We start from the raw sequence: 20,738 nt of genomic DNA, 5'->3' as shown, positions 1-20,738 counted from the left end.
CACAGAGACAGATTATATACTTTGTGGAGGGATATTATATTATAATTTAAGTATGTCAAGCAGCATAAAATTATTGACCATTTGAATTTATACTCTTACAAAACCTTTCAGTAAATAACCTTTTGAAAATGCCCTTCCTTGAGGCAGAACTTTTTTAAAAAAAGATTAATGAATTCCTAAGAGCAAGCCTGAACTAGCTGAAGCGATTATTCAAAGGGCAAAAAAAGTGATGTGCCAAAATTCATAGCTGAATTTTGCGATACAATTTGAAGAACACAAACACCATATGTAAGTAGTTACAATGTACAAGTGTTTACAATGTACATGATTTGTTAAAAGCAGTAGGATGTCCTAGTAGAGGGTTTGCTGTGTATTGCACTGCAAGATTTTAAGATCTTAATGGGTATTGTTTTTGTACTTCTACATTTGCATCACAAGGCACATGGCACGGTCTGTGAAATATATCTTCCCTGAGGAAGATACTTTCAACAGAATGTAGCTATGGGGCTATGATTTAAAGAGGCGGAGTGGTACAAAAGCTATTTTCCCTGACACCATTTGCATACTGAAATTAATACCCTTTTCTCTCCTCACCCCGTTCTGGGGAAAATGCAAGAATCTATAAACTTTCCTCAGTGGAGGGTAAAAGCAATATTGGCAAGAAAATAGCATAAGGGGAATGAGTTAAAAAGCTCTTCTCCCCTCCACCCCACATTGGTCTGCTCATTTAAATCACACCCCACAATATTGCAATCTTAAAAAAAAAAAACCCTTGGGAAAAATGAGCACGAACCATTTGGTTCCACCTCTTGATATTGTGCAAGAACTTTTTCAGATTTGGGCAGGCATTGGACTACATTAGATTGTTTTTCCTCCCTCATCTGTGAAAATGGTTCAAAATTCAAATCCAGAAAGAATTGAGCCATCAATTTCTGTCTGTAAACAGGAAAACATGAGAATAATCTCACTGAAACATTGCTTTGCTTAAAGTAAACTATCAACAAAATTTTGACTGATCAGCTGTTTTACGTTTGTTGTGAAAGTCTAGGAAAATCAAGACTTGCTGAAACAGGCCTTACATTTCTCAATTACTAACTACACCTTATGCACAAATGTGTCTAACTGAGCCAAACACTTAACAAAAAAGCAATTCCAGGATTTTGAGCAGAAAAAGAGGGGGGGGATTTTTCTTAACCCTTCCCTGCCAGGCCACTTCTCTGTTCAAATCATGCCCTCCGCCTGTGGCTGTGCTCCTCACAGGAGTAATGTTTTTAGTTTTACTATATAACGTTTATTGTTGTTTTTAATTGTTTTTAATGTTGTAAACTTCTTCAGGCCTTGTTCAAGGGAGAGACAGTATAAAAATCTAAAAAATAACAGGGTTAAAATGCTTAAGATATCAACATCTTCATGTGGTCCAAAGATGCTTTTAAATGCTGTGTGAGAAAATGTTTTGAATGTGTTGAATGCAGAATAGAAAATGGAAGAAAGTTATATAAAAATCAAATGTATGTATGTTCTTGCCAGTGGAGGTATAGAGTGTTTTCATACATGATATTTAAGGTACCTTTGTATTTCCAGGATCTGCAAAACTTACAATGACATTGTGTTCACTTGTGCATTCTATGGTTTCTTCTATCCTACGTTAACTTTCACACAAATACCAAACAAGCGAGGCACAAAGGGCACTGCTCTATGCTGAAACCAGCCTAAAACAAGGTTGTCAGATCCCTTTACCCTCCTGGCAGGAGTAGGGGGGGGGGGGACCCAGCACTCACCTTTCTTCTCCCTTCATGCGCACTTTTTGTATGTGTGCTCCCAGTGCAGTGTGATAACATCACTTCCAGGAGTGACAACATTGAACAGGGTCTGGTAGTGCTCTTGTGCTTCACGAGGGGCCAATTGGAGAGTTGCTGCTTGCCAGAACGGATAATAACGAGCTAAATTAGCTAAATTAGTTAAGACGGCAGCTTTACACATTCAGGGAGCATAAATCACACACACATACCTATACCTAAAGTTGGAAATTACAAGTTGGGAAATTCCTGGAGATTTGGGGAAGGAGTCTGGGGCGGGACCTCAGCATGGTATAATGCCACAGAATCCACCTTCCAAAGCAACCACTTTTTCCAGGGGACTGATCTTTGTGGTGTGGAAATCAGTCTTACAATCCATTCCAAGGAGATGGTTTTCTTAAGAATAAGCATGTGGATCATGGGCAAAGACGTCTACCTGTTGGGATGAGTTTGTTCCTCCCTGGATTGGCCTAGAATGAGGCGCTGTATGGAAAATGGTGGGTTGCACCTAGCATAGCAGGGCTTGGCCCTAGGATAAAGAACTGTATCATGTGCTAGTGGTTTCCAGGTCTCAAGTAGCCCAAGTCCTATGTATACTTGAATCATACTGAACTCAGTCCAAGTCCTGTGTACACTTAAGCCCTATTCAACTCATTGCGATTTAGCGTCAAGTAAACTACCCATGGCTTCGGGCCACCGCACGCCAGACTCCCACGCCCGGTTGCACGTAACGTGTGGACCAGCCACTTCGCCTCCGCCCTCGCAGGCGGTGAGCGCTGCCTGCCTGGGTGTGCAGGACGCCTGTCGGGGGACGCTGTCCGGCGACCGTTTCCAGGGCCGTATTTCATTTTTCGCAGGGAGGTTGGCCCGAGGCCCGTGATTGACACGCAGCCGGGCGAGGAGCTTCCCCGTCGGAGCCCGAAAGGGGGGAGGCGGCGGCGGAGGGCGGGCCGGAGAAGGAACTCGGGCGAGAGCCAAGCCAGCCCTGCCCAGCTGTTTGCGAACTTTTTAAGATTTCCTGTTTCCCCCGCGGGCTGGGCTGAAGCGGAGCTGAGTGAGTCACACGCCCGTCCCAGCAGCCGCCGAGCGGCAGCCTCCGCCGGGGCCTCTCTCGCCGCCGGGGCAGCCCCTTCCCCGGTTGCCTCCGCTTGGCCGCCCCGAGCGCCCCGCAGGAGAGCCTGAGCCCCCGTCGGTGCCTCCGCGCCGCGGCTGAGCGGCCAAAGGGACCACAATGAGCTGGCTGCCCAGGCGCGTTTTGCTGTGGGCGCTGCTCAACAGCACCGCTCCCCCGCTGGCTCGGGTTACAGGTAAGGCGCGCTCCATTTTCTCTCGCGTTCTCGGCAGAGGCGCCCCCTGCCCTTGGCGCGCTCTGCCACTTGCCCTCGAGGAGAAACTTTGGATGCTGCGAGTCTCTCTCCCCCCCCCCCCCGCCCCTTGCGAGGGAGGAGAGGAACAGCTCTGGAAAGCGGATTTCTCTCTTGAAGGCTGAGGAAGAATAAATGCCTCCTCCCGAGTGCTGGGCTGGCTTTGGGGTGACAGCCTAGGAGAGTGCAGTTCAGGAGCTTGAATCCTGGCCTTGGGTTATCTGGCAGGGAGCAGCCAGCAGCTGCCTTCGCCTTGCAGCTGCTGCAGCCGCCGCCGCCACACCTGGCCTGGGATGAGGCGCTGTGTGGAAAATGGTGGGTTGCGCCTGACATAGCGGGGCTTTGCCTTATTTTATTTATTTGCTTATGGTCTTTGTAGCCCCCCTTTCTCATTGAGTCTCGAGGCGGATTACACAGTGTGGGTCAGTACAGTCAATTCTGAGGCCGTTTCAATACATCAGATTTGTAAAGACTGAAAACCAGCAGAAATCTAATACAGAGTTGAAGAAATGCCAAAACAAAGCATAAAGTAATTCTAAGGTTGACCTATTAAATGTAGTATCTACTCAATAGGATCGTACTAACAGCAATTGCAGTAAAGGCTATAGTCGCTTCCCATCCCTTGACTGATGTATCTCTTTGAGACCGCTTCCTTAAATTAGAGCCCTCCTATCTGAGTAAAAAAAGCTGCCTTGAATAATTCAGTTTTGCATAGTTTGCAGAAAGTCAGGAGAGTGGGAGCTCAGGAGCGCTTTGCCTTAGGATAAGGAACTGTATCACATGCTAGTGGCTTCTGAGTCTGAATTCCCCCAAGAATAAGAGATCTAGTTATTTCAGAACTGTGCAGTTCCCTTAATTTAGCATAATTGACTAAGCAATTCTTCACCGAATAACTCTTCCTTTAGCAGTCCTAGGTAAAGAGGTTTCATTGACTGCTGTTAGCATGTTTTTATAACATCTGCAAATTGAGCTTTCATGGAGTTGCGTGTCTTGTGTCTGCCTCTTTTTTTGTACATGGGAACTTGTTAAGCACACAGATGTGGGACGCAAGCGGTGGCATGCATGACGAGAAAAGCCATATAACATAAACTGACAAGAAAAGCCATATAACACCATTAACATCATTAAGACTCACTGTAACAATACAACAACAAAACATTTGGATTGATCTTCATAAAAGGTGTTATGTGACTTGTGTTTTTAGAATTTTCTGTGAACCAACACGGCTACGTGTTTCTTAAGAAAGCTGATGTTAAGTGTGCTTTGATGGAAGGTCTGTTGAAATCAATGGGTCAGCGTTATGGTTGTGACTTTGTACATGTTCTTTGCTTGCCTTCTGTCTTGTTCACATGTAGATCTCTTGCACTCCTTTACTACACATTTCTGCAGACAGCTTCAAATGGAGACTCAATGGACTAAGACTTCTTACTGCCTAAAGATGTGAAGGGTGTGTGTGCACTGTGAACAAATAAGAAAATTTCAGTATTTAAACATTCTGAAAGTAATTTCATAGTTTAACTATTGTCACCGCATGAGAAGGGATAGTTTCTACCTGTTGCATATCCCAGGATGTGTTGTATTATGTTAAGTACAGATTGATTTATTCAGTTAGCACTAAGATTTTGCTATGAGATTAGACACAGTTTGAATAATAGACTGCAAAAATCTAGAGTCTTATCCAAAAATTATAGTAGCTATTTATCAGTGCAGTCCTAAGCAGAGTTACTCCAGTCTAAGCCATTTGATTTCATTGGGCTTAGGCTGGAGTAACTTTGCTTAGGATTACACTGTATAAGGCTCTGTTCTTTCAGTGTTACTACCCTTTCTACTTTATTCCTGGAATTTTATCTCTGAATATTCCATAACATTGCTGTCTCCTTTTAGATCCCTCTTCAAAATTCACTTCAAGCATAAGAATGTGTAGTTGCATTTAAGAATGCTTTCAATGTAATTTTTTAGAATGTGCATTATAATAACTTTTGAAGCACTTAACTTTTCCTTTCTTTGTGCTTCCCCCCCCCCTCCATCTTTTTCAATCTGTAAAGCACAGAGTTGAGGAACAGAGGTGGAAAAAAAACCAGGAAGCAAATAAATGGTTTTTAGGAAGTCCTGAGTATACCTTGCAAGTGCATTGCAAAAGTAGTTTGAAGCAGGGCTCATTTTGAGGGGGAATGCACAGGAACGCAGTTCCAGCAGTTCCCCAAAGAGGTCCCATGTCAGGTGGCTCCGCCCAACTGACTCTCAGACATTTTGGCCCCGTTTCAGCCTGGATTGGGGCTGAAACGGCCCGTATTGGGCCTCTGACGGGTGGTGGATCACTCTCCCGCTCAGCAGCAGCTCGATCCTGACCATTTGGGGCCCCTTTTTGCCATTTTGGGCCCAATTTTGGCCCTGAATGGCCAGGATTGGGTCCCAAACAGCCAGGATAGGTGATGTCGGGGGGAGTGGCATACGCAAATCAGTTATGCTAATGACACACTTCCGGCAATGTCAAGGGTATGTGGCATATGCTAATGAGTTATGCTAATGAGTTATGCTAATGAGTTATGCTAATGCGTCCTTCCTGCTCTTTTTCTATGAAATGACCCCTGGTTTGAAGCTATTTATCATAATGACATTTAGGGTTTCATTATTTTTTAAGATGGACACTTAAGTATAAACTGGTAGACCAACATGAAAAACCTTTACTAATTTTGATCAGATATTGTGTGTTATGAACAACAAATAGCTTTTACTTGGAGTATTAAATGAGCAGTGTCCACTGAGTAAATTCAGTGATTAAATCCTTATTAAATCTTTCAATGTACAGTGTTGCTATTTTCTTTAATGCCAATATGAAAGCTACAGATTCAAGCACATAAAGTATAAGAGCAAGTTGGTTATATGTTTGTAGGCCTGTATGAAATTCCTTTACAACTTTGCAGCATATCTGTCCTTGATATTTGCAAATTCTGGGGTATAATCCCTCCAGCTAAAATCATTGTTGAAAGTGGCTGAAATTCACGGTGGATCTTCACTTGATTCTCTTGGTATTTTATAATCTCTCATGTTCTTTCATATTGTCATAGTGAGATGATACCTTTCCAGGAACCCGTGTGAGTGATTGTTTTTCTTAAAACAAAAACATGCTTTGTATAGCACAGTAAGTGTGGAAGAATTATTGGAAACTTGTTCTGGTTTTGATGTGTTTGTGTGCATGCATGCAATCGCACAAGTCCATAAGTTATTTCTTCCCCTCATCCCCTGTATCCTCCCTATAATAGTATGGCAGGCTGGGGAAGTAAGGGTAAAGCTGCATACAAATTTTCTACTGGGCCCAGAAAATGTTTCTGTTACTGATTTATTTATTTATTAAATTTGTAGTCCGCTTTCCCTGCAAGTGGGCTCAGAGCAGATCACAATAATTAAAATAGATTAAAGATAAAACACTGATAGCATAAACATAAATTACAGTTTGTGGAAACATTCTGCAGCGCACATATGGCACATACGTTGTGGCCCTACCAATCAATACCATTGTTATCTTTAAACACAGTCCAAATGGGCTCCTAGCCATCTATTCTTACTTGTCCTATTATCACATCACCTGTTATTACAACATGATGACTGTATGGTACCTCTGTGATAACCAGATAACTATATGTCTTTGCTGTAGTGTCAAAAATAACATACACATATGTTCCCAGGATCACATCAAAACAATCAACGTAGAGAACTGATGCATTTTGCCATTAGAAGTGGTGCTCAAACATTTCTGAGATCTTATAGTTGGTCTTATAGACAACTAAGCACATTTTAATAATTTGTATAGATTGATCATACTGAAACGACAGAATTTATTTTTGTTGTTGAAGGGTTTAGGAATAATAATAGTATAATAATAACAACAACAATGCCCTTACATGCTTTTCTGGACAGATTGGTGCTATACTCAGGGCGGTGAACAAAATCAGTGTTGTTATTATCCCCACAATACAGCTAGGGAGCTGGAGCTGAGAGGAGTGGCTTACCCAAGGACACCTGCAGACTTCATGGTAGTAGTGGGAGTCGAATTAGCTGAGTGCTAATCACTATGCTACAGCAGAATCACATGATAGTACTTGAATATTGCCTTGAAAGAGTTAAAACTTGCACTGTGCACTATCTACTGCTACTGCATAGTGGAAATAAAAAGTTGCTCTATCTCGTAGTAAAATATTAAAATTATAGACAAAAATTATTGGCACATACCTAGCAATCAGTAGGAGATGGGGGGTGCCATTGACAATGACATCACATTGCTTCCAGGAAAACCCACATGTGACATCACACCTCTCTAGGAATTGCTGGAAACTCTATGGATGTCATGCCCCATTTTTCCTCCTACCACAATGAGCACTGGGGATAGGGAATCCCCTGCCCCCACCATGAGGCTGGCAAGTCTAGTATGTAGTTTCAATTTTATAGTTCTTCTGAAAGACCAATGAAGATTTGCTTTGTTTTTTTAAAGTCTTTCTCTATTCTCCTATTCGAATATTTTTCACTGTATTTTTCACGTTTTGTGATTTTTTAAAAAAAAATTCTAAACCACTTCAGCTCCACAAGGAGATAACAGTGAGATTTAAATAAGTAAACTAACTTACCATTTCACAATCAGTCAAATGGCAGTGACAATGAAATGTTAAGATTCACTTTTTTGTAGGCTTAGGGGAGTGCAGTTAATGATGATACTATTTTGTATAACCACAATGTTATTATTTTGGTTATTTAGAGTAAAATTGCTGTGTTTAATGGTTTTATTTACAGTTTATTCAGAGCTTCAAAGAACATACAGTAGCTTATTTGGACTCAGCAGCTTAGAACCAAACTCTTGGAAAGGCACATTTTGTCATGATTATTATGAATGGGTTACTTTACCTTAGGCATAAAGAGGTGACAGATATGAGTCAAGTGATTTAATCCTTTAATAGTTACAGAGGTTTTCTGAATCAGTAATACACCTACAGGAGTGGGAAGGAGACCAGAGCCCAAAGATAGGTGTGAAAGGAGCAGCAGTTGCAAAAAGGAGGTGAGAAGGATGAAGTTTGCAGATGGAATTAAGTGATACTTTGAAGGCCGTGCAAGTAGTCTCTGGGGACTGCTTGCCTGCTAGAGTGACTGCTTCCAAATGCTCTGATATGTATTGGTATTTGGTAAATAAAGCAAACACTGCAAAGTCATCAGAAATCTCCAGTCATCCAAAGAAATCTAGAGCTGGTAGTAATGGAAATTCTCCCTCCTCGAGGAAGTAGAAAGCATGTAACACTATTTTATAAGCACAATAAATCAAATGCATACATGTATTGTGGTATTAAGGAAGAATTTGCAGTCAGTATCTGGCTGGCTCAGAGACAAAAAGAGGTTCCCAAGACACTGCAAGCTTGCATCTGCCAAACCAACTATCTATTCTTAGTTTTCAGGATGCTATGTTGTGATGGCCCTGACTTGGATAGCCCAGACAAGCCTGATCTCATTAGCTCTTGGAAGCTAAGCAGGGCCAACCTTGGTTAGTAATTGGATGGGAGACCTCCAATGAAGACCAGGGTTGTAGAGCCAGCAATGGTAAACCACCTCTATTAGTCTTTTGCCATGAAAACCCCACCAGGAGTCAGCGCTGGATCTAGGGTTGCCGGCACCCGGGGCAACCCTAGGATGACCATCTTGTGCGCGCGTGCAGCGCGATGACATCACTTCGGTGACGTCATCACGCAGGGCAGAACGGCAGAGGCAGCGTGCGGGGCTGGGAAGCCGCCCGCGCCATTCGCCTCTCCACAGGCAAATGGCGCGGACGGCCTTGCAGCCCCCCGCGCTGCTTTCGCCTGCACCGCAGGACAGGGTGGCCGGCTTGCCGCACCACCTTGGGTTGAAGAGTTGCTTTCCCCCACCTCCCATAGAAGAGTCTTTGGGCACATTCTGAGAGCTTACTTTGTTGCTTGAGAGATCAGAAGGCACATCCTTAGGTTATAGATCCCAGCTGCCTCTTCGCCGTAAAAAAGTGCCTATAATGAGCGATTATGGTAGAAAGTGTATTTTGAGTTTGACACACAGTGTATTAAAACTGTGTAAGCCAAAATATTACTTTAACTTTGGTAGGAATCTCCCACAGACCTGAGTGAACTGCTTCCATTGTTTATGTTGATAATGTTGGGAACAAAGTGGAATCCATTAGAGCATCTTTTGGATGTATCGGTGTTGGAAGATGTGTGTATGGGGGACAGGAGTAGGTTTTCTTTAGATTTATACTGGCTTGAACTGATGATGTCATCTAAAGGGTAGGGTACTTAGGAATCATTTCTAATACTGTTTTTCTAAAGTTTATTATTGGGACACATAAAAAGAGGAAGGATTTAGTTCTCTCATTTTTGTGTCCCACTTTAGCCCGTGCACACAAACTAATTGATGGTAACTTCTTTAAGGAAACTGTATAACAACACTGAACCCTTGACAAAACAAAATCACAGCAAGGAGATCTTACTCATATACTCAAATGGTACGTATTTGTGAATACATTCTCATGTGCTGTGGATGGATTGTTCACTTCATCAAGGTGAAGTTGTGTTGAAAATCTTTTTGCAGGGTAAATCATTCATATCATTTGGGGGGTACCATCAAATGAAACGTCATGTTAAAATTATGTACTAAGGCTACATTATGCAGAGGTCACTTTTTGACTTGATAGTGAGGCTAGCAAGCCTGTAGAACTCTTGGGTTTCCAGGTACCAGAAATTTAAGTTTTAGAGTCACTCTCCGTTGAGTCTACATTACACCAAAAAATCTGCTTCGCTCTGTGTGGAACTTAGAGAATTTTTCTCACTGTGAGTAAACAATGAGGATAATCTAGGAAAAATATTTTTCAACACTTGTAGCAAACTCATTTTGTATACATCTTCTGAGATTTATCCTACAATAGAATATCAAGAAGACATTTGGGTTAGTATTTCACAAGTAAATCAAGCCTACAAATTGGAAGCACGCAATATGTGCAGACCAGAGTGACTGTCTCAGTTTCTCTAGCTTGCTGTTGTTAAATAAGAGGGAAGAAGAAATCTGCATTTTTAATGAATCTCACTTTCCAGAAGACATTCCATTAACCACTATATTTATAAATTGAAGTTGCTGAGGTTAGGAAATGTTTGGACTAAGATCAGATCTTGAGCTCATCTGTTTGCAAGTTTTGCAAACTGATGAAATTTACAGTAACAAAATGCATTATAGCACTTCCCTCAGGTTGAGGGTACATATGAATATCTTTGGATTTTTTTAAAAAAAGATGCATTGAAGCATCTACTGTAATTAGAGCCCCTCCCCATCTTGTCTAGTCCATTTAAATATGCCTTATGTGTACAGGAGTTGCTGTAAGTTTGCAGTTTTTAAACTGCTGTTAGACGTAGTTGCCAAGCCTAGTAATTTTACCTTTGCTTAGGGTAGAACTATTAATTAGTAGAGTTTTTAATTAAAGCAGAAGATGAAACCATCTTGGTTGTTGTGGGTTTTCCGGGCTGTATTGCCGTGGTCTTGGCATTGTAGTTCCTGACGTTTCGCCAGCAGCTGTGGCTGGCATCTTCAGAGGTGTAGCACCAAAAGACAGAGATCTCTCAGTGTCTTGTTTGGTATTCCATGCACCACGAAAAGAAGCTAAAACGTGACGATAGCTTCTCAGGTGGGTTTGTCATTTTTCCCACCCCAGAGTAGCAGCATAAACGTTACAATATGTTTGTTCTGTAAATACTTACAAACTATAATTGCCTACTGCTTAACAGGCACAGTGGGCCTAAAGCTGGCCATAGTAACATACAGCTTAAAGATCTGCATGTGATATTGTATGTTCTGACCACCTGGTGCTTCATAGGTTGGATTGCCAACGCCTGCTTGGAAAACTCCTGGAGGTTTGGAGGTAGTTAGTTCCTGGGGAGGAGGAGATGGGCTCAGCAGGGATGTAATTCTCGCTCCAAAGCTGAATTTTCCTCCAAGGGATCTGATCTCTGTAGTCTGGAGATCAGTTGTAATTCTGGGAGAACTCCAGCCCCTACCTTGAGGTGGGTAACCTTGTTCATAGGTCATTCAGAGGAGTTTTTTTTTAAAGTGTGCTTTCAAATCTACAGAGTGCTTGAAGGCAAAATTTCCCTCAAACACCTACCATTTTATTTCTAATGAGAGGTATTGTGCAAATATGAAAACCAGAGTAACCCTTTTAAATGTCTTTTTTTAAGAATCCTTAGCACCATTCTTGGAGAGGAGCTACTCTGAGAGTAATTAAAAATTTCCCTCCTTCCTAATGTGCCTGCTGATAATCTGGAACTATCACCTGGGACTTTCCCCCATTCGCAGCATTAATTAATTGAAAATGTAAACAGAACGGAGTTACAAAATTTAAAGGGGAGGAGAGCGTAAGCTTCCTGTATTTTAGCTTATGCCAAAAGCATGCACTTCACAGGAAGACAAACATTTTTTAAATTTCTCAAATGCTAAAGTTTATAGCCCACAAACATCTGAAATATCTTTTCAGGCTTGTTAGCAGCATGGCTTAACCGTTTGTTATTCCTGAGAACGAAGTTTAGGTTTGAGCTGTATTTAGATCTGAAGTTTGTCTGGTGTTTGGTAGTTCATGCTTATTTGAAAGGGATGCTTTGCTTTTCCGAAGAAGCTTTAGTATGGAGTATATCCTCATGCATGCTTAACAAGAGGACCCACTTCTTGATCTTGAAAGATACCCTGGTTTGTGGGGGAGGGGCAACAAACTTCAGTTTGCCAAGGAATCCATATTTAGGCCTCTGCCTCATGACAAATGAGAGCTTAAATAAACCAGAAAGTGTTCAGTCAAGTTTTGCATGCTGCACAGGGAAGGAGGTAGAAGGAATGAGGCAAATGTGTAAGTGTACCACAAGCTGTGATTGTGCCCCAAATCGACAAAACCTCTGTTTATTTGGAATCTGGTGTGATGTTTGAAAGTAGCTTATACAGTCTAGCTCAGGGAACCCTAACCCTTTTAAACCTTTGGAATTCTGAAACAAAATGGCCACCATGGGAGGCAGAGCTAACCACACAGCCTGTGGAAGCCCAAGTAGAGGGGACAAAAGGAGTAGGGTGTTTTTTTTTTAATCCACTGGGAAAAGGAGTGAATGAGAGAGAGAATAAAACCATTTCTGCTGCTGCTATGTTATTCTAATCTGCACAGCCAGTCATATCTCCAGTGGTCTGTCAGAAGCGCTGCTAGGCAGATGCTCCACCTGGCTGCGCCCACTTTCTAAAAACACTTGGCGGGCACCAGGAAAGGTGTTGTCAGGCTGGAATGCAATGTTCCCGGGGTGCCTGCAGATGATGGTGATCTCCAGGCAGCCCAAAACCTCACGCCATTTGCCAGCAACCAGTGGGCAAGCAGGTAAACCACTGGGAGATTGCCTGCAACTGGCGGGCACCTGGGATCCCTAGTGTTCCTGCTCAGCCTAATCCAGCTCATAGGGCTGATTAGTGGATAAAATGGAGGGAAATCCATGTGTGCCATTGAGAGGTTTTTCAAGAAGTGGTGGAATATAAATGTATCATCGGTGGCACCCACACACCTCCTCTCGAGGATTACAGATGTTGGTTATAATGATTCAGTGTGTCACGTAGTTGCAAACTCTTCCTTTTTTGATGGTAGCGTATGTTGGAATAGTTCCCCCCTCCCAGTATGCATAAAAATCTACCTTTCGCACTGGGGTGAAAGTGAATAGAGAGCACACAGTCTTTGAAAGAGTAGAATAACTCTGTTGCTGGGATATGGATAGTTAATGAGTGTGGAGCTTGGTGGAGATTTATGGATTTATAATCTGGACCAAAATCAACTTCTCAATATTATTGCTGAGCAACAGTGATCACTGAAGCTTTGCAGAATAACACACTAAGAACAATATTACAATTCCAACTATGTGGCAGACAAAATAGGTTAAAAACCAGACTAAATGGAAAAAAGAAATATTTATGTGAAGTGAAGGGAAAATATGCATAAAAAGGCAGGGTAGATATTTGTCTGGGATAATTGAAAGAGAAAAAAAATAATGCCATGTGTCTGATTGTATTACGTATTCCAACATATTTGCAGTAAAGAGTTTAACGTTCTGAGAGTTTTGTTTTCATGATTATTAATTTTTGTTCTTGAAAGGTAGTTTTAAACCCATGTGTTGCTTTCTAGGGCTATGATGCCTGTTAGATGTGTATATACATTATAGATTTACATCTAAACTGTATTCAGATATCAACATAGATAAGTTTGTGTGTAATGAAAATTAACTTGCTTAACTCCAGGATTGCATGATCTCACCTTGTGCTGATAGCCAAGACTTGTTCCGATGTCTGATTTTGGGTGCATTAACAACATAGGGTGGGTTTGTTGCCATGGCTTATTCCTGGTGTAGAACTTTGGTTCTTGGATAAGGAACGCCTTCCAGATGTTACATATAATTATAGTTTGATCTTCTTAAACCAGGAAGTCTTTAGTCTCTGTTCCATTGGAAAATGTGAAGGGAGAAGGGAAAGGCATGTACAAGCTCAACAGTAAACCCTGTTATGTCTGCTGACAAACTTCAGTTTGTTTATAAAATCTTAACCATTCCAATGTTATTTTTCATTCTGGTAATGAAAGATATTTATTATAATATTCCAGAACTATTTCCTTCAGTCCTAGAAGTTTATTAAAAAGATCATGCAATTTTACCATATCCACCATTCTTTCTCCTGTACTTTCATGTTCTTATACTTCATCCTGTTGCCATCCTTACTGAAAAAGAAATCTGTAAAAATACTGGCTGTGCCACTGTTTTAACTTATCTTAAGTCAGAATTCGATCCTCTTGTGAGTCCTGGCAAACCAGTTGGAGCCCAGTGTTTGATTAAAAAAAAATAGGATCCCCAGTGGTTGGGCTGACTAAAAGCCAAAACAGATGAGATACCTGATGCGTGGAGGACACACATCAGTTTCCCACAAGGTTCCATGGGAAATGTAGTGAGAAAGAACCTCTGCCGGGGATAATCTCTTTCTCCCTGGCAGAGGTTCTTTCTCTAGGTGTCTTGTCTAGTCCACTTGGCTTCCTCTCACTGCCACCAGCTCCCCTTGCTCCCCTAAATGCACTCAGCAGCCAAAGGGAGCTGAGTGCTCAGGCGGCAGCAAGAGGGACATGGTGGTGGCAGGAGGGGTGAGCCCTCGCTCTGAGGGGCTGGGAGCCGAGCGGGAGCCGGAGAATGATTCATGGGCGCTGAGCGGCTGCCCCGTCCTTGCTTTTCAGGGGCTGCTGGTGGCAGGAGGATGGATGGTGTGAGTGCAGGGTGCCAGCATAGGACTTGTGCTGCACGTGCCTGGCTGAGGTGCTCCTGCTGCTGGGGCACAATTGGAAGCAGCGCATGTAGCCTCCGAGACCAGCTGAGCTGCAGCTGCTGCGGCTTCATTTTGTCGCCTCGAGCTGCTGAGGCTGTGCTGGAGGGGCTTAGCTGCTCCTCGCAGGTAAGGAGGCTGTGGAGTGCTTTTAGGGGAGCAAGGGGAGCTGGTGGCAGTGAGAGGAAGTTCTCTCTCTTCTCCCCGGCAGAGGTTCTTTCTCACTACACTTCCCATGGACCCTTGCGGGAAACTGACGCGTGTCCTCCATGTGTCAGGCGTCTCATTTGTTTTGGCACTGAGTAGTGTTTGGCACAGAATCCCTGTGCGCATTACAAGTTGAGTATTATGTCTCCCTCTAGGCTGACTTGTTCCTATTTGTCATCCTGAATCTGGGGAGAGAGTAGAAGTTTGGAATATGTGGGCTTGTGGGCTCTGAAAGTATGCTTGTTTCACCACACGACCACTTATCAAGTCCATTATGGCTCAAAAACATTTCAAAACATTTGCAATGGTATATTGAGTTGTGAGCAGGTTATGTGGTGAAACCTTCAAACAATTGTTTTCCAGAAGATCTGGTGCTTACTGACTCCAGTAACTGAAATGTTGGCATGCTAAAAGGGTATAATGGAAGCAAAAAGAAAATGGTTACGGGAGAATAAGAAAGAGAGAAACATCTAATTAGTTAGTACTTTTTATTTGTGGTAGCCTGAAAAATGCCATTTAATTTGGGATGTTTTCTTATAAAGGCCACAGCAAAGCTAGAGATGGAAACTGCTTTATTTATAGCAATTATACTTCTGCTTTGGAAAACTAACTCCATGGGTTCATAATGATAGATAAGACCACTGTGGATTCAACAGTGATGAACTCCCCACTAAGTTTGTACGCATTCTTGTTTCAAAGAACTGGAAGCAAAAGAAAATTAATACTACAAATAATAGTAAATAGACAGTGTATGTTGGTTTTTCCATAATGAAAGTTGGAGAAGTCCATTACTCACGATTTAAGGGGTAAGTAATCAATGTTTAATTGGCTGGAGGGCTACAGTTCATTTACATATCCTAGTTGCTTATCATGGGGAACTTTTTAAAGGGCAAGTTGGTGATCATTTTCTTCTTCTGAGAAAACTGTTTCCAGAAGGAAAGCTGGGACTGGGCTTTCTGACTTCTACCAAATTATAACAACAACCTTAAATTTGAAAAGGTTTTTGTATGAATAATAATAATGGGTATTGGATATTGGGCTAAGTTTAAATATAAGCTGAAAATACGTGACAACATAATGTTGACAGATGTTACAGAATAAGTAAGTTTTGACTTGGCAGTTCTCTTATGAGGGCAACCATAAGTAACCCAGTGTCCCCTCCCCAGCATCTGGAAACCAGGTTTTCCAGGAATTGTTTGAGTTTTCAACAGCAAGTGTATTCTGTTTTTAAGTAATGCCAACTTGTAACCATTTACCATAATGAAAATCAAGTGTGTGGTGACGCAGCCGTCACACACATGTTGGATCTGTCACATCTGTCCTGTAAAAGACTAGCCATGAAAAAGAAATGCCAGATTTATTTTCAGATAAGTATATGGAGGGCTCTGGAAGTCATCTAATTTTTATGGCAGCTTTATATAGGTAGGCTTTTTCACTTAAAGAGAACCCTCCACACTAAGGGCTCATTCTCACAGTTGTGCACATTATAATTGATGGATCCTCACTAGGGATTTGCAAGTGGCATGCAGCTTCTAAAATAGCCTTTGCTCAAAACCTTGATTCTTCTAATTATTCTTGGCTAGGTACCCAAGACAGGGATGCAGTGTTCGGAATAGTATTTCAAATGACTATCACATATGCATTAGTTGTTTGAGTTTCTCTCACTGTAGTAAAAATGCTCTGATCTCTAGGAAGTAGTGGGTTACAAATTGATTTGATAATGTCCATTAGAGATGAGTACAAACTGAAATACGAACCAAAGTTCATGATGAACCAGGCTGGTTCATGGTTTGCGAACTGGCGGTTCGTCACAGCCCATTTCTGACGAACTGCCACGAACTTTAGGCTGGTTCATTTTTTAGTTTGTCACTGCAGACAGCCTGGAGCCGATCAATCAATTTCATAGGCAACATGGGATGGAATTCCTGCAGACCTTCTGCTGACCTGGAAGTGGCCTTCTGCTGGCCTGGAAGTGACGATTTGCTGACCTGGATGTGACATTTTCTCTAACGGGTTTGCGAACTGGAGCAGGTTCATGAAAGTTCATGGTTCGTGGTTCATGAAATGCAATGAACCACGAATTGCACAGTTCATTTTTCCCCCCAGTTCGTGCCCTCTCTAATGTCCATACATAAATACATATGGTTAAGATGATAATTTTAGTAGGTCATTTGTCGGACATCTTGAATAGAGGCTATCTGATAAGCAGTGTCCCAGCTTGTTTCCTCACTTGAAAGTGTTTCATTCATCAAATATGACTGGATTCCTATTTTTTGAATCTTTAATGGCTACTTCAGAAAACCAAACTGTCATGTTACATCGATAGTCTTGTGGCTCATCATGCTATCCCTTGTCAGGTAACTTCATCCTAAACTTCCATGCATAGAAAAATCCCCTGCACAGAATGTTCCCCCCAACCCGAACTTCTTTGTATCTGATATTAATGCCTTCTTGCTTAACGTGGACAACCAAAGCATCTTCTATAATACAAAATAAAGTTCCCCCACAAATCATTGGCAATGTCTACAGTTATCCCGTTGCCTTCATACAATTTTGGCCCAGATACATTTGCAGCTTCAGACCTCCCAGAAATACTGCCTTTTTGGACCATAGCACACAGATCTTTATGTATGTTTATATGAAACCTGATCATGAACATATAATTGAGGAACTGAATGTGTAATTCAATATCCACATTCAGAAAACAATACTGCAGGAAATACTATATATTGTAAAACTTTTCAGAACATATTACAATGAATAAAAAATTATTCTTTGCAATTATTGGACACCTGATAGATTCTGTAAATTGTGGTTATCCAACTTGGGTAGGTGTTGGAGATGTAAGGAGCCAAGAGTAAATTGGACACATGTATTATGGATATGTTTGATTATCATGCCATTTTGGCTAGAAATAAATGAACATGTTAATTTACATTAGAATGTTCGCTGAGTCTTTGAATATGCTTATTGTAATACTAGGTTACATTAATTCTTCCTGGAGTCACTCAAAAGGACAAGGGCTGTTGATCTTGTGAGCTATAATAATGCCTAAATAAATCTTCAAAAGTGGAAAGCAATAATTACACCTCAAAGTGGAATTTTGACTAAAGTACCATGAGACTTTGCAGTCAGAGGGAAAAAAGTTGCCTTTAATACACAGGAAACAAATGTTTAAATATACCTGGTAATTGTAAACTGAGGAGGCAGGTACGAAGTCAACAGTAGCACTGACCAAATGCAGAGCCAGGGTGGACTCAGTCCAAGTTTTGGTAGGCCATTTGCTGACAGCAACTCACATCAGAATTAGGATTGTTTATCTGGGGGAAAAAAAGGTAAAGAAGAGTTTTCTTCTGATTACTTTTTTATTTTAAAAAAATTAATGAGATGAAAAGGAAAAGTTGGTAAACCTTGAGGCATCTGTTTATAAAACAAGTTCACTTAAGCCAGCTGCCAGCTGCTTAGTGCTTATTGACTGAATATGACGTGGGGAAGGCTGCTACCCTTACTGGGGAGCCTATTCAGATTTGACTTGGTTAAGAAATACAACCATCATATCCTTGGAAAGATACGCCTATTGTGGGATGCTTGCTTCAAAAGCTTAGGTTGTAATTTAACTTTGTTAAGAAGATAATGATGTAGTCTGATAGAGAAGATGTCCATTTTATAATCTAAGTCCTTCATCTAAATACTGTTTTTACTAAGAGTTCACAAACAATGCCTTTAAAGAGGAAAAGGGCCTCTTTAGTCAGCAGACCTGATAAGAACAACTCCCTTTACAGTGTGCTGACTTCAAATCCTCAAGTTTTCATTGATTTTGCAGGGCTTCTCAACTTGAGATACTTAAAAAAAAGAGAGCGCAAAAAAAGTTTATATTTGTTTAAATCCATTAATGGGAAAAGGATCTTTTCTAAATTCAATTACAGAACACCATTCCTGAATTGTTAAGTGTAGTAGAATAATATACTATTTTAGGGAGTTTAATGCACATCTTAGCTTCATGAAGCAAAGAGAACTTGGTCACAACAGCCCCAAATCACAATAATGTAGCAGTTTAAGTAATCTGCCTTTTAAAAGCACTTGCCTGTTACAAATGGTTGCTATAGTTGTGTATTTATGTGTATGACACAGCTTCCTCAAGAGACTGCTAAGATAAGTGACAAAAATTTCGCTCAGAAAGATCATGCATTTAATGACCTTTCATGGCCTTTAAAAAAAACCCACACAGGAAATGAAGCATAAGCTCGTATATTTAACTTTATGGTTGCAACAAAAGACAGGAAATTCAACGTTAAGGCTGACATCCCATCTTCAGTATGGCTGGGTGTAGGTTTGTGAGTGAAGCAGAAAAGAATCATCCCTATCTTTGAATTTCCTGTCTTTTGTTCATTTTTGTTTCATATTCTAAATGTTGTTTAAGACTGATTATATTTGTACTGTGTTTGGAAGAACTATTCATGTAAACTAAGTACCCCATTCTATCTACTTGTGTTTTACATACCGTTTATTTATTTAATGGATTCCCCCCGCCCCCGCCCCATCACAGAATCTTGGACTAGTGGTGTACAATTAGTGTTCTGCAATAAAACAATGCAACTTAATAGCAGCATGAAATCACAATTACAGATAAAAATATCTTCTTAAATAAAAATATCATTACATAAAAGCCAGCAAAGCACATAGTGACTCCCATAGGGCAGACTGAAATAAAACATCCTAAGATCTGTGTAAAGAAAGAGGTTTGCACCTGGCACCTGAGGCTGGTCAGGATAAGATTTGAGGTGAGCTGTTGCGTAGTGCGAGTGTTCTACAGTTGCTGAAAAGGCCTGTCTCTGGTGACCTCCTGTCCTTGGTGACCACCATCTTATGCCCAAAGGTGTGGTGGGATCACACAAAGGAGGAAACTCTGGAATGTACAGGAGCAAGCCAATCCTCCATAATTTTTCTCTTGTGTGAGAATTCTTTCAGTAGCCCATTGTAAGCTCGTGTGAGCCAAAGGAAATGGGTTGAATCCTAAAGTCCCATTTTCGTAATGGTAGACTGTTCCTCTGCCTCAAGGAGCCTTTCAGTAGTGGAACGTACTTCTTCCAATGGGGGAAGGCTCTACCTATAGCAGAATGGAACCTTTGAATCCATCTCAGCAAATTGTAACCAGTGCAAAGGTTAAGTGTATAGGATGGTAAACTTTATGGAGTATATTTGCTTATTTTTCCCCCTCAGAGTAGATGATGTATGATACAGTTTCAGTCGTAATTGTATTCTAAGTTCCACTGAAGTCAGTGAACTCCTGGAAATGAAAATGCAGCTAAGAGGGTGTAACTTTTTTGAGGGCAAGTGCTGGGTGTAATTACCCAACATATCTCTATTAAAGCTGTTTGGTGTGTATTTACACTGGAAAACTCATGACTTCTGGCCTTGCTGATGTAGAATATTGGGATCAGGGACATTTTAATAAGAGAGCCAAATCTTCTCTCTACTACATTACTTCTTGAATAATAAGACTCCTAAGCCTCAAGAGGATGCTGAATCATGCCTTGGTGTACAAAATATTGAATATTATTTTATGTCCATAATGATTGTCTCATACCTCAGCTATACGTCTGATTTTCAAAGTATTTACTGTTGTTTATTGGCTAGTGGCCCTTATTCAGCATACCTTTCTGCTGCAATGGGCCTTTTTTATAATAATAATAAAAAGAAGGAAGTAAAACAGTAGATGCCCCCACTCCCCACGTCACTGGAAGTTATTTCTGCCACCAAGCTCTTACCATGCATATGTTGGGAACAGGTCTAATAGCGCCTGCTTATTTTGTTCATCCATACTACCTTATCCAAACAATCTATGTGTTTAATAACACTGGAGAGCCAGAGTGGTATAATGGCTAGAGTGAGCCAGGTTCAGTTCCTGCCCTATCATGGAAGCTTGCTGGGTGACCTTGGGCCAGTCACACACTCTTAGCCCAACTTTTAACTTATAGGGAAAGAGAACACAGGCAATGCAGGAAAT

At 41.3% G+C, this 20,738-nt stretch overlaps 1 protein-coding gene across 1 annotated transcript in view; it reads left to right on the top strand.

Annotated features, from left to right (window-relative positions):
• Positions 1-2,836: 2,836 nt before the first annotated feature.
• TGFBR2 (transforming growth factor beta receptor 2) overlaps positions 2,837-20,738 on the top strand; it is a 59,268-nt gene continuing 41,366 nt past the window's right edge. The window contains exon 1 of the mRNA XM_054991502.1: positions 2,837-3,103. Coding sequence (XP_054847477.1) covers positions 3,028-3,103 — 76 coding nt within the window. The 5' untranslated portion in view covers positions 2,837-3,027. The remainder of the gene's footprint in view (positions 3,104-20,738) is intronic.

This window comes from Eublepharis macularius, chromosome 11 (genome assembly GCF_028583425.1).
Source record: "Eublepharis macularius isolate TG4126 chromosome 11, MPM_Emac_v1.0, whole genome shotgun sequence".
NCBI lineage: Eukaryota > Metazoa > Chordata > Lepidosauria > Squamata > Eublepharidae > Eublepharis > Eublepharis macularius.
Note: the sequence above shows the minus strand (reverse complement) of the source record. Positions and strands in the feature narration are given on the sequence as shown.